The 13,613-nt window shown below is 43.8% G+C and overlaps 1 protein-coding gene across 1 annotated transcript; it reads left to right on the top strand.

The window, feature by feature from the left end:
• Positions 1 to 4: 4 nt before the first annotated feature.
• Positions 5 to 13,308, top strand: LOC113962279 (homeobox protein CDX-4-like; the record flags this gene model as incomplete). The annotated part of the gene is made up of 3 exons (XM_027673059.1): positions 5 to 56; positions 9,830 to 9,975; positions 13,054 to 13,308. Coding segments are annotated over 3 exons (453 nt in total), but the record flags the coding sequence as incomplete, so codon positions are not given.
• Between the last annotated feature and the right edge of the window lie 305 nt (positions 13,309 to 13,613).

Here is a 13,613-nt window from a genome sequence, read left to right as displayed (position 1 = left end):
CCACAGGCACAGCTCCTACGAGTGGATGAGGAAAACCGTGCAAGCCACGTCCACAGGTACGAACGAGGGCACTGGGGGTGATGCTGAGGAAAGGTCTCACTTGCTGGGGGGTTTGCCAGGTTCCCCTTTCAGAGGGAGCCACACAGATGAACAAAGGTCCTTATTGCTCTGAGGGATCCTCGTGCTAAATATTGGGTCGATCACTCAATCACTTGACTGATTCTTACGTTTCTTCCTTGACCTCTAATGCTGTGGGAAATGAAAAGCAATGGCCTTTCACTTCTCACTTCAAATGTGTTTAAAAAGTTTGTGATATCAAATAATTGCTTTTAATAGGAGATTATAGGTGGGAATAGATTCCTCCTGTAGATGGGAATGAAGCAGCATGTCTGCAGAAACGGATCATGATCGAAGTATTGGACTTCAGCACCACCTGTGCTTTGCTTACTTCCCTCAAGTTTTGCAGTACTTATGAAAAGTTCAAGTGAAACATGTACAGCAGGGGGGTGGCAATAAGGCTTTGTATTAGAAACAGCCTCTCTGAACCTCAGAGCGCTGAAATGAAATCTGCCAGATCAAACAATGAGCCCATGCTTTAAAAACAGGGATGATAAGGAAAAGTTGGGTTCACTTTGGAGTAGCAGCTCTCAGAATGTGCAGGAATACAAAGATCCATGGGAACACAGTCAGTTAATGCAGCCACAGATCAGTCTCTATGTGTAACAGTCAATGAGTACAATCCTTCAATTGTATTTAACCAGGAAAAATTAGCCATGGACATGAGGGAAAGGTCCTGTTTGACTGGGAGGAGGAACAAGACAACAAAAGATAAATACTGAGCATCTGTAAAAAAAACCCCTGTACCTTGTCTTATATGAAAAAATTATGAAACAGGAAAGGGGAGAAGGATAAGAAAAAGAGGGGAAACTGCCTGAAAAACACAGAGGCACAGTCTGCTGTATTAAAGTATTTGATCCTCCAAGGTGCTGAGCAGCTCTGCCATGCACTGAGATCAGCAGAAATTAAGGATGCTCAGTTCCTCCCCTCCAGACATGCTCTCAGTATTCCAGTGTTCCATCCCTGGAAGGTCCCTTCCCTTTCAGCCCTCCCTCCAGCCCCAGCTCTGCTCCACACATGCCTGTAAATAATAGTCTGCAAAGCAAGTACTGAATCAATCTCTGGTGGAAAAGCCATTGCTGAAACCATAAGTTAGAGAAAAGAATGCAACTGTCTAGAAAAATAGTCTATATTAAAATAATGCCTCTAATTTATATGTATGGACAGAGCCATCCCCACTCCTGCTGAACACAACTTCAGTTCACAGAGAGTCCACAGATGTCACTAGGCCAATCAGAATAGGTTGTTACCTCAGGAAAATAAGAATTTTTGGGGAAAAAAAAAAGCAAGTGATTTTAAATCATATTTTTTCTTCACTGAATACAAGACAAAACAAAAGAGGGCCTGTTCTGTAAAAACTCACATCCTGCTTTTGGCTAGTCCTTCCAAGGGCAGTGAAATTGCTCATTAACTGTCTGATTTACAGACAGCAGAACCTTTGCTTCAATAATCCACTGCTCATCTCTTCTTTCCTTACCTGCCCTATGCTCCTGTGGATTCCAGCTTCAGCCTTTGAGAGCAAGACCTGATTTGTTCTGTCTCTGTGTCCCTTTGATAGCAGGGACTTAGTGAGATAGATTGATATTTTATGTGTATGTGTTACAGACAATACCCCCTTCCAACTGCCTGCCTAAGTAGCACACGTAGAACTTTCTAACTTTTCAAATTTCAAGTCTGCAAGGGTCAGAGCATTCCCAGGAGGAGCTGGGAGTGCCTCCATCCTGGAACGGTCTGACATGAGTATCTTCATGGCAGGAGGAATCAGCATCCCAAATGCCCATGGGCCATGTGAGGCCCTCTGAAGCTGGTGAGGGCCTGGCCATTCATTTGATAGCTATTAGGTCCTGCTTTAGGGAGAACTCCAGACTGGGAATTCTAATTGCTGTTTCTTTCCCTCTTATATATATTTTTCTCTGCTAGGCCAAGAAGGCTCTGTGCCAATAAATCTCTTTCACTGGAATTGGTTCCTTTCTGTACTTTCACTCCTTTTCCTCTGTTTAAAACCAAGGGCACCATTGTTCTTCAGTTTTCCAAAAAATAAAGCAATTTTTAAATATTTTCCCTTCAGCAATGTCAGCTGTAGAATGTCACACTCTGAGTTTGGTTCTGTGCACGCAGGTGTTGCAGGTGACCTCAGGTGTGTGACCAGGCCAACTGCAAGGACCAGTGTTGCTTGCTGGGTCTTCTTGGATGGAATCCATTGCTTTTCCCATCCTTAAAGCTGTATGTGTCCACTGAGCATTATCCTTCTGTCTCTTTGCAAAACTTTAGGAATTTCAGTAGAGCAAGTGTAGGCAGGAGTCAAGGAATCACAGCTCTTATTTATTGGCTTTACTTATCCCCTGTGCAATAGATAGGAACCACTGTTCCTAAAGATGAGAAAACAGTCTCAGACTTACCTGAGGTGATCAGAACAGAAATTATCTAGACAGGTTAATTTTATTATTTATTCATTACACTAGTTATCAATATTATTGCACTGTGGAAACAATAACTATTAAGGCAAGTGATTTTTGCAAGATATTCCTGGAAGTGGTCAAGAAGTGTTCCTATAATCTTATCCCTTTAAGACTGGGAGAGATTCATTCCAAAGGTAACTTACTTTGAGCAGTGTGACTCATGGCAGCTACAGAAACAAGGTCCTGAGTCTGTGACATTTCCAGCTCCAGAAATTCCATAGTCAGCTTCTCTTCCTGGTGCTTTGTGGCCTCGTGTCCAGAGAGATGACAAACAAAATACTTCATTCCAATTTCCACCAATGCCTCATGTCCTACAGGCCCTTTGATACCCTGGTATCTACACAGCTAACCTGCAACAAAGGGAGAAATGATTTCAAGTCTTACTCAGTAACTTTAAAAACAACATCCAATGTAAAATGAAGACACCATGTCTTCAGCTGGTGTTAAGTGAAGCTTATCAGGCTTTGCTACATGAAACCTCTGGAAGATCTCAGTATTTAATGTGAGACCATCACCCTGTTTAGTGTTACTGAAATGCATTTCCTGCAGAAAAGACCTACCGAGGCTTTCATGCATCATTCTCTCTCTGGCTGAAGGATGTCTAAGTGCCTGTCCCTGCAGCTTTGGAGCTGGAAGGACTGGGACTTGCTCCTAAATTCAGTGCACACAGGGTTCAATGTCCTATCACTGCACTGGGAGGGTGTCCAGGACACAGGAAAGAGCAAATGTGTACTCAGGACTCCTGAAGGAGGAAACACTGACTAATAAACACTGACTAATTAGTATTTTTCAATCATGAACACTGATAGAAAAGACCCTTCTCTAACCCTTACACTGCTCCTGCTCACTGTCCTCAACCCCTGCTTGGAGAGGGCAGCACAGCCAAGGAGCAACTGTAACCGAGAACAGAACAAGGGCATAGCTATACATCTGAGGTGGTAATTCCACACACACATGACATAATACAGCAAATTCTTTGGCAGAAAGTAGAATAAAACCACCTCAAGAACAAGTTACAAATCTCCTCCTGTTGATTCCAATATTTTTACAGAGGTGTGTCGTGGCTCCCACAGGAGCAGAGTTGGCTTTCTGGCTGTGTGAGATCCCAACACACACCTGCGGTCAAAGTGTGCCCAAAGCACCGAGTGTGAGCAGGGAACTCCCAGGCAGTGCCAGCCAAGGAGTTTGCTCTGAAGCTGAAAGTACCTCTTAAGATCTGCACTAATGTTACCACAAAACAGGGAGGGACAAGTTTTGAAGCAGGTGAATAATTATGAGCAGAGCCTTCTCCTGTAGATGACAGCTCTCCTCCTATCATTCTTCTTCAATAAAAGTTTACTCTGAAGACATAAGGGCAATTCTTCTGCTGCTGCTGAGGGTGCTGAGAGCATCAGGACCAAATGCACTGTAAATGTGCATTTAGTCTCTGAATGAAGAAGTTCTATCCCCTCAAATCTAAGGAAAGGGAACAAGCCTCTTCAGAAGCCATTCCTGCAAAATGAACTCCATGATCCTTTTGGGTCCCTTCCAACTCAGCAGATTGTGTGATCCTGTGAAAATGCTGAAGGCCTAAAGCACACAGAACACTTGGAAAGAAAATTCAGTTACTCACTTGCCTTTTAGTCTGTAGAGTCACTGGCAGTGGATTTCCCCTGATTTGCCCCTCAGAAATGCACCTCCTTTTCCGCAGATTGTGTCCGTCTGCACACAGGATCCACACAGGGCAGCCTGTCCCGGCACTGCTTAAAGGGGATAAAAACAGCTCTGCTTTGGACTCACTTCTGTAGGGTGAAGAGTATTAGAAAAGTTCACACTAGCAAGGGCAAGGACAGAATTTGGCCAATGAGCTTTATTTCAGAATAGCAGAACATGTTCAAAATTGAAAACAGGAGGGGAACTCTAAGTCTGTTGAATCCTATGATCCTGCTCTGTTCTTTTCAGCATGAATAACCTGAACATGTATGGCAAGAACAAGGAACAAGACACAGCAGAAAATGCAAACACAGAATTTCACCATGTTTCTTTCTGCAGTTAACTTTGCAGTAATGCCTGGGACCAGGACACCTCCTCAGCACACCAAGATTTCTGGCAGGAATATTATACTCACATTACACAGGACCGGATCCATGGAACATTTTCTAATACAATGGCAATGTAGTTTTGGGGGTTTTATTAATTTAACTTTAAGAACATCATGTGCAACACAATATCTGTCTTCAAAACTTACTTTAAATTATTTTTGCTTCACAACTTCAACTGAGGCAGTGAAATTACACTGGGGAGAATCTGCCCTTTACTTTTCCTACACTTTTAAAGTACATAGAGAGTTGGAGATAGTCCCAAACAAATCTCTGGGTCCTGATCTCTGACAGTCCATATCTTTATAAGCTCAAAAATTAACATTAGTTTCTTAACACTAAGCTAACAGAGAGGTGCAGGTTTGAACTGAGCCCATCCTCAGGCCAGAAAGCTGTTCCCCATTTCCAGCTGATTTAAGGTAATTCCAGTCACCAAGTACAGACATTCCTTCCCCTGAAACAAAACCCTGGAAGCCAGGCTGTAATCCCACAGCAATCCCACACTATTCTGTACTGTGACATCCTCAGGCAGCTCCTGGACTTTATGAACAATGCTGATTTCAGTAGATGAAGAATATTCCTGAAAAGTTAAGAGAGGAGGCTCTGAAAGAGGAGCCAGGGCTGGTTCTAATGCTAATTTATTTTGCTTTGTAAACTAGTTGTGAGGTCCGATGGTGGGGTTTTTTTTCCTTTCCTGGCCTACATTGTCTGAGGTTTTGAGGCCGATCTGTCATATTGAGGCAGCAGACCCTTTTAACACTTCACTTTGCTTTGATATGCAGCCTTGTCTCTTCCTTCTCCCTCCTTTCTTCAGGAGTTATATTGCCGGAAAGGGTGATGATTTTCACAGCAAATAAAGAGGCCTTCTCCCAGCTTTATTGTCTTCAGAAGAAATGCTCTGTGAATTTTATGACCAATGGGAAAGTTGTTCCCTTCCCCCAACTCAAAACTTGGCCAGTCACAAAAATTGCTATGGTGGATGTGATAGAACAGGATTGTTAAACTGTATCTTACTAAAAGCTTTCTGAGTCTGAAATGTCTTATTTTTTGCTGGTCCAAAGGCACTTCTCAGTAGTCAGAGGTTTTGGACAAAACTCACTCTCCTTAACCAGCTCATTAAAGCCAGGAAATCCATTTCCCCAGGACAAAGGCAGGCAGACTGCAGAGGTAGTTGCTTCAAAGCTCTTTTGTTTCATTTCTCTTCCACCCAACCACTATTAACCTCTGCAACCACCTTGCAATTCCCCAGGATAATTGTCCCTGGCAGAATGTGTTTCCAATGGAACTGACACCATATTGCTGATTATGATTTTAACCTGGCACCGACAAAAGATCCTACAAATCTAAATGTTTGCAGTTTCACCCATCCAAGGGAGTAAAATGTGCAGGATTTGACTAAAGAATTGGATCAGTACAGTAACTTTTATCATTGCATCATTAAACTCTGCCATTACCTCCTAAAGAAGTCTGAGAAGTGAAGAACATCCTTCTGCTGTCTCTGGGGTGAATCCATTAGTTCTCCCTCAAGTTTTACTCAGTTCATACTTCCCCTTGAAATAAAAGGCATCACTAAATAAACCCAGTAGAAGGGCTGCAGGCTTTGGCTCAGCAGGCAGTGGAGTGGATCCATTCCATCCAACAGACAGAATGCAGAGGCTAAAGTCTCTAACTGTTCAGGGATAGGTTCTGATGCTGCTGTTTGTTAACTTTGGCAAATAACAGTGTACTTTGCCTTCAAAAGGAAAGGCCATGTGCAGACTAATTCCAGCCCAGCATCCAACAAAGGCATCAGGGAGACTCTGCCCTCAGCGGGAGTAAAGGCCCAACAGACTAAAACAGGGCTCTGCCAAAACTGAAAGTGTCTTCTCAGGAGACCCTGGCAGATCTCAGCTCCCACTGCCTGTTGTCTCTCACAGAGAGTATTACACTGAACAAACAAACAAACAAACAAAAAATCAAATTAATAAAGATAAGATTTTGTGACAAATCAGAGCATTTTTCTCAGAACATTTCTCAGAATTTCCTTCCTTTTGCTTTTCTACTTTTTATTTTCTTAACTTACTTTAAAGAAAGAAATTAGATATCAAAGATCCCAAACTTCCTTCAAAAAGAAACCAGATATTATCATTTCCACTAAAAAAAAGCCCTGAGAGCTACTAATACAAAAATAAAAGATTTTACAGGAGAAAGTTCTGTTTTCCTTGTACATTTAATTTCTTCTTCAGTTTAAAAACAAATAAAACAACCCCACAACCCCCTCCTACTCAGATAATAAGGATTTAAGCACTTAAAACCAGAAACAGGAAGGTTTATCTTGACGTTTACCACCTTGTTTTGGCAATAGAAGAACATTTGATATTTGTCTGTGGCTTCTGAATGAGAATAGAGGTCAAGATAAGATCACCTTGTTGCTCTTTTGTGTACTCCACGTTAACAACACAAAGGACACTAAGGAAACATGTTAAACATTTTGTCCCATAGAATGACCCCAAATTCTCATTTGGAGAGGGAAAAAAATCCCCGAACCAAGCCAGCAGCTAGAGAGATCAAAAGTTAAAAAATATTAAGTGAGGCATAAAAGCACCACAGGTGACCATATGTTAAACAAACAATTTACACTTGGAGTGAACGAAAACAAATGTCCTGGGATTTATGTGGACTGAACTGAGTAACTGCTGCTCCTTAGAGACTCTAAAATTCTTACCCTAATGTTGTAAAATTAACAGCACTTTTCAGTTGATTATCGGTGTAAAGGGAATTGGGCTAATCCTGCTTTCACTGCAGCTTTGCACTGACAGAAATGCTGCTGAAATGAGAATGTCCCTTGTGTTGTCCCCAGCCCAGCAGAATCTTCACAGGGGAGGCAACAGATTGACTCCAAGTGGTTTGGCTGCATGGATTCGGCAGAGCCCCCAGCGTTAGGAACAAACACCCTCTTTCCCCCACTGAAATACTCCAAGTACTGAGGCTGAGGGCCCTCAGCAGAGTTGGGCAGTGCCCAGAGCGTTGTAAAGGCACTATTAATGAATGCTGCTCTCCCAGGGCAGAGCGTGGGAGCTGAAATCGGATGTTCTACAAGCCTGGGGAGAGTCCTGGAGAAACCCTGTCCTTAGGGGAACCAGAACCATCCCCAACCAAGGTGGAACAGTGTTTATTTACAGCATGGCACTGCCCAGGGCTTCCTGTGCTCAACAACTCTGCATCTAGGATCTCTCCAAACACTACAAAGAGGAGCAGAGCATGAAGACCCTTCCAATGCAAGCAGTAGGCTGGGGAGCCAAAAATCCCTACAAGTAGGAAAGTACTGACTGTCAAATGCTATAAGAAACAGAAGTGATGTGGCTCTCAACCATGACCACACAGAGAGCACAGCAAGTGGAAGGTAATGCTGATTTTAAACATGTTCAGCCCTTAAAACCAATGAGACATCACATCTCCCTCCACAGATGGGAAAAAACTTAAACCCAAATCAGGAATTAGGGGATAAAGCACTCCAAGACTCTGCTGTAGTTCTGTACCCTGAATTCTGAACTTTGGGTGCCACTTAAACTTCAAATGCAAGGGGGATGGGAAGGAGGGCCTAGGGAAGAAGGAGGCCTTTAGCACCACTGATAGATGACCCTCCAGCTCTTCTCTCCTGCTGGGTGCTGTGGGCCATGTTCCTTTGGGGTCTACTCAGAGACTGACACTTTACCAACTCAGTGCCTCAGAATTTATTTCATTCCATTCAAAAATAACTACTCTTAGAGCAATTAATAGGAGTTTGTGGAATCTCTTTTTGAGGAGTTAGGTATCCACATATTCTCTTCAGAAGAAGTTCTGTAAGCAAACAGGAGCTGCTGTGTGAAGCCACCCCAGGCCTGCAGCAACAGCAGGTGGGTACAGGCAGAAGGCACAGGACACCTCCAGTTCTGTGCATCGTCTGAGAGAACCTGGACCTACTGCAGTGACCACTGGGGACACAATTCACAACCCACAGCACCACAGTGGCACACATGGCAAAAAAACACCAAGTGGAAGTGCATTCCCTGTCCCAGACAATGGACAGCCTAAATCCATCCATGTAGAGGAACGCCCATATAGAGACAGACAGACAAGCAAGCACCAAACACTGGTCAGGCTGTGCTTAGCAGAGATGGTAACACTGCTCCCAACACAACATGATCCAATCTGTCAAACATGTGGATGACCTCAGGCCAGGGCTCAGGCCTTGGCTTTGAGCAGGTGCTGATCTCCAGTCCATGGACTGCCTGATGTGAGTGTTAACCACAGGGGAAAGGGGGGTGAGAAAGGAAGCACCAGCAGCCTCTCCCATTCTCAGTTCTCTTCCACTGCAGCCACACATCCTGTCCTCCGAAATTCCCCTCTATGGAATCCATAAACTTGCAGGGCCTTGCATCTGTGTTCCCTGCTGTCATTTCCATTGCCTTTTAATGGCCTGGCCACTGCTGAGCCCCAGCTGCTCCACTCAGCTGCACCCAGGGCTGAGCAGAGGCAGCAGTGCTGCCTGCAAAAGAGCAGATGCTGCACTCCTCTGCCCATTGTGAAGGATTATTGCTTTCCTTTTCTCTTTTTTATTAACTGTCATCTAAAAGATCTATGTTACTATTCCGTGTGCTATTATCAGGTTGTGGACAGACGGTGCCAGACCCTAAGAGAAAACACAGCCTCCAAACTGCAGGAACAATCACAGTGTTGTAAGAATTTTTCTAGCAACAACAAGTGAGGGACTTTGGAAGCTCTCAGTATTTTCTGTGCAGTAAAATGTTCTTCCCAGTCACTGCAGCAGGTAGCAGTCTTTGGGCTCCAGGACAGAGAAATAAAGGCAGTTCGCCCCCGGGCAGGAAGCTCGGATCAGAGCTGGGAACAGAACCCAGCTTTCCTGGTTCTTTCTTCTCAGCCAGAACACCTTCCCTTTCCCAAATGATAACACAGAGGTGATAAAGAGCATGAGAAGCAGTTTATCATCCATTTACTAAGGAGGAAACCTAATATCTGATGGTATGAACCTCTTGTGTTGAAAATCAAGATCAAGTCAAGGTATTCACACTGGGTAAGTGCATAGAAATCAGGCCTAAAACACCCACTGATATTTGCAAATGTAAAGCTAGATATTTTGTGTAACTTAAGTTAAAATATTTTAGCTTGAAACAATGTGTTCTTCTTTCAAAACAGGTAAAACAAGAACAAGAGAAAAGTACCGAGTGGTTTACACAGACCATCAGAGATTAGAGCTAGAGAAGGAATTTCATTACAACAGATACATCACAATCAGGAGGAAGTCTGAACTGGCTGCAAACCTAAGGCTTTCTGAGAGACAGGTAGAGTATGGATCCCATGGATCCCCCACCCAGGATTCCCTTTGAATTTATTACTGCTGCAGAGGAGACAATGGTACTGGTGAGGAACACACAACTGCCAGTGCCTCCCATAACCAAACAGGGGGACTGGGTTCCCTCTGCAGCAAATGCAACCACCACCTGCACACACAGTCCTGCTCTGAGGAACAGGAGCTAAGGAATGCCAACAAATCCTGCCTGGATTTCCCTCTGAGCAGTGGGAACAGGGAGAAATTTCTGCTGACATTTCTAAAGCAGAAGTCCTGGTTCTGCTGAAGCCAGTGGGAATTCCATAACCAGGTCAGTCTGAGTGGAGAATGGGAGTGATGAGCTCAGGTATGTTCAGGACGCTTGAAGGTGTTTGTGTTTTCAGCTGCCTATTACCTTTTGTTAAATAATTCCTACATACTTGCTACTCCTTTCTCCTGCCCCTATTTCCTACCACCCTCTCCAAATCCCACTTCTGTTCCCAGAAGATAACTTAAAGCACAATCCTGTGACTCACCATTGTTTTATGGGCTCTGCTGAGCAGGGACAGTCCAAAATCCACCCACCTGTAGCACTGTCCATCCAACTCGAACCTGTCTCACCCAGCACATCCTGGAAGAGCTCACAGAAATGGAGAAGGAAATATTTCTCAATCTGCTGTTGAATGCAAGTATTTAATTATTGAAAATTGCATATTTCAGCTGGGTATAAAAAATACACTGTGTGTCTTTTTGCTGGCTGTCAAAACATTAATAACTTGACTTCATTATGCTGACTTCAAAAGTTATGGCCTTGCTTCAGCCAATCACATTTACTTGAAACTTCCTAGTGGTAATTCCTGATAAACCCTTTTGTTGGTATATTTGAAGAGGTGAAACAAAACCATGTGATGTGTTTCTTTGCCATGTATTAGAGTGTTTCCTCAAATGTTTCCAAATATGGCAACAGTTTTTGCCATATTTGCTCTTCTTCATCAGCAACATGTCACAAAATTAATTCCAATGCATAAAACCTGCATCTCCGGTAAGATTAAAAAAAAAGCATGTGATAGATTCTCCCCACTACCCTTCAGTACAAATTAAACAAGCCCATGGGTTGAACATGACTGAACACTGTCCCATCCCAACCTCCACTTAAAACCTGAAAGGATTTTCTGGAAAACCTTTTCTCCTGCCTATGCCAAACTCCCATCCAGGACACTGGAAGGAATAACTCAACACAGAAGGACAAAGAACAATCATTTAAACAAGGAAGGAAAGATGCAATATCCAATTAAGAAAAAAAAAAGGCAAAATGAAACCTTTTTAATATAGGAAGGATACAGAAATAAAGGAGATGATGAGGACAAGAAAGAAGAGAGAAAATGAGACTTCAGAGGAAGAGAGACATGGAAAAAAAGAATACTGAAAGGAAGCAGGTGAAGAACAAGTCAGACTGATGCAACTGGACATGCTGGTTTTTAATCTGACATTACAGATCTGAACTTACTTGTACTTATTTGGTATGACCCTCTGGTGTCCACTAAAATTCTCTCTGGATCTGCCACAGATCTGCTTCCCTAGTTTAACAACAAACCAGAACAAACTCCTAAATTCACAGGCAGATAAGAACATTGAAGCCAGAGGGGAATTCATAAATGCTGGTTTAGTTTTTAGACTGTCCCATCTTTTCATACATTTTGGCAAATGTATGGGAGAACTGAATTATTTTGGCACAATGAGAATGCAAGAGATCTGAGAGCACTTGAGACTGGTTCAGTGGAACAGTTTGGCACTGAAATGATATTCCAGAACTAAGACAACAAAATGAACTGCCAAACATCTCAGATGACAGCCTAGGACTTAAGAGACCTAGTTCAGATTTACACAAGCTTTCCATGTAATTGAATTCTTCAACTGTAAAACCATAATAATGCCTCAAGGCACCAAGGCTGTCATAGAGACTCCTTAAAAGGTTTTGTGGACTTCACCAGTGGTTTTGTTTTAAAACACAACCTGGCAGCCACAGATGTTATCACCTCTTACAGTTTTACCTCCTTTCTGATCATCATTCTCTTTCCCTTTCCAGATTCTAGTGAAGATCTAAACAGATCAGTATTTCTCAGCAAACCATTGATTTTTCTTTAGGTTATAGTAAACCCAAAGAAAAAGAAAAATGAGAAAAGTGTTTCCTTTGCCATCTAAACACCAACAAGAAAACACAACATACCTGAATGAGGTAGCTTATTACACTGACTAGATATGATACAGAGCCACTTCCAAGGATAAACAGCTGGCTTTTACTGCTTCAAATCCAACACTGGGGATTCACATTCACCCTTTCAAACCTCAGCAAGTTCTGATGTATTTTCAGTTGGCTCATCAACTTCATCTCATTCCTCACTTGTTCCACACCAACCAAAACCCATGTACTCTTCAATGGGTCCTTCCTTTCTTCCCAAGGATAACTGTGTCCCTGGGATGTGGTGTAAAGCAGTAGCACATTCTGGCTCCATCTGTGAATGCAATAAAAGGCGTTCAGCTATCAAGGCACTGCTTATACAACACTTTGAATTACCATGGAGTCCCAAGGGTAGTGCACTGGTGAAACTCTACTCAGAACTGCATTTGCACTGGCTCACACACTGGAGATCACCAATTCCTGTGCAGCATCCAAACAGGAAAGCTTTTGTGCCTCAGTTTATAGGCCAGGAACAGATTTTGACTTGCCCTGACTAGGACATATAGTTTTCAATGCAATGATACTCTTGGATCCTTTTGACCATCACTGTGACCCATGAGATTCTGTTCTGTTAGATTTTGTTTAAAAAAATAAAATCAAATTAATCAAAGGTCATTCCATAAAGAAATACCTCTAAACTAAAACTGAAAAATACTTTTTATCAAGCTATTACGAAATATTTCATTACCAGCCAGGAAAGATTACCAATGTGAAAAACAAGCACACAGCCCTGTTGTCTCACTGTGCCACTGCCTTTCTCACTGGTGCTCATGGCACTGATGTTCCCTGTGATTCTGTGAGTAAATGCACTTTATCAGCAACTGAAAACAGCTTTCCTCTGCCCCTTTACAGGTGAAAATCTGGTTCCAGAACCGCAGAGCCAAGGAAAGAAAGTTAATGAAGAAGAAAATGACTCACTTCGAGGGCAGCAGCATGGGCTCCCTGCAGAGTGACTCTGGCTCCGTGAGCCCCATGCCCGTCCCTGACCCACAGACTCACTCCGAGATGCCCAGTTCCCTGTTCCCAGCGCCCCCCCCGCCCCCCCCGCTCCCCATGGGGGGGTTGCAGCACCCCGGGGGGCTGCAGCAGGTCGTGGCCTCGCAGTGAGGCTCCTGCCAGCAGGAGCACCGGAGCACTGCCGCAGGGACGGGGCAGCGGGGCGGGAGCCCCACGACACAGGCCTCAGGGACAGTCACTCGAGAGCCGGGTCTGCAGGACAGCACAGCTTCCCAAGGGCAGTGCAACTGTGCCAGGAGCCTCTGAGGAGGATGTGGTGCCACAAGGCAAGGAGTCCTCCAGCCAGGGAGGCACCAGGAGAGCTGGGAGCAGACACAGCCCCCTGGGACAGTGCAGTGCAGACTGTGCAGTGCAAGCCTGCCCCAGGAACCCCCCAGGGCTGGGGCAGCTGCGCC

Source organism: Neopelma chrysocephalum, unplaced genomic scaffold, assembly GCF_003984885.1.
Source record: "Neopelma chrysocephalum unplaced genomic scaffold, ASM398488v2 Primary Assembly neopelma1_137851, whole genome shotgun sequence".
NCBI lineage: Eukaryota > Metazoa > Chordata > Aves > Passeriformes > Pipridae > Neopelma > Neopelma chrysocephalum.
Note: the sequence above shows the minus strand (reverse complement) of the source record. Positions and strands in the feature narration are given on the sequence as shown.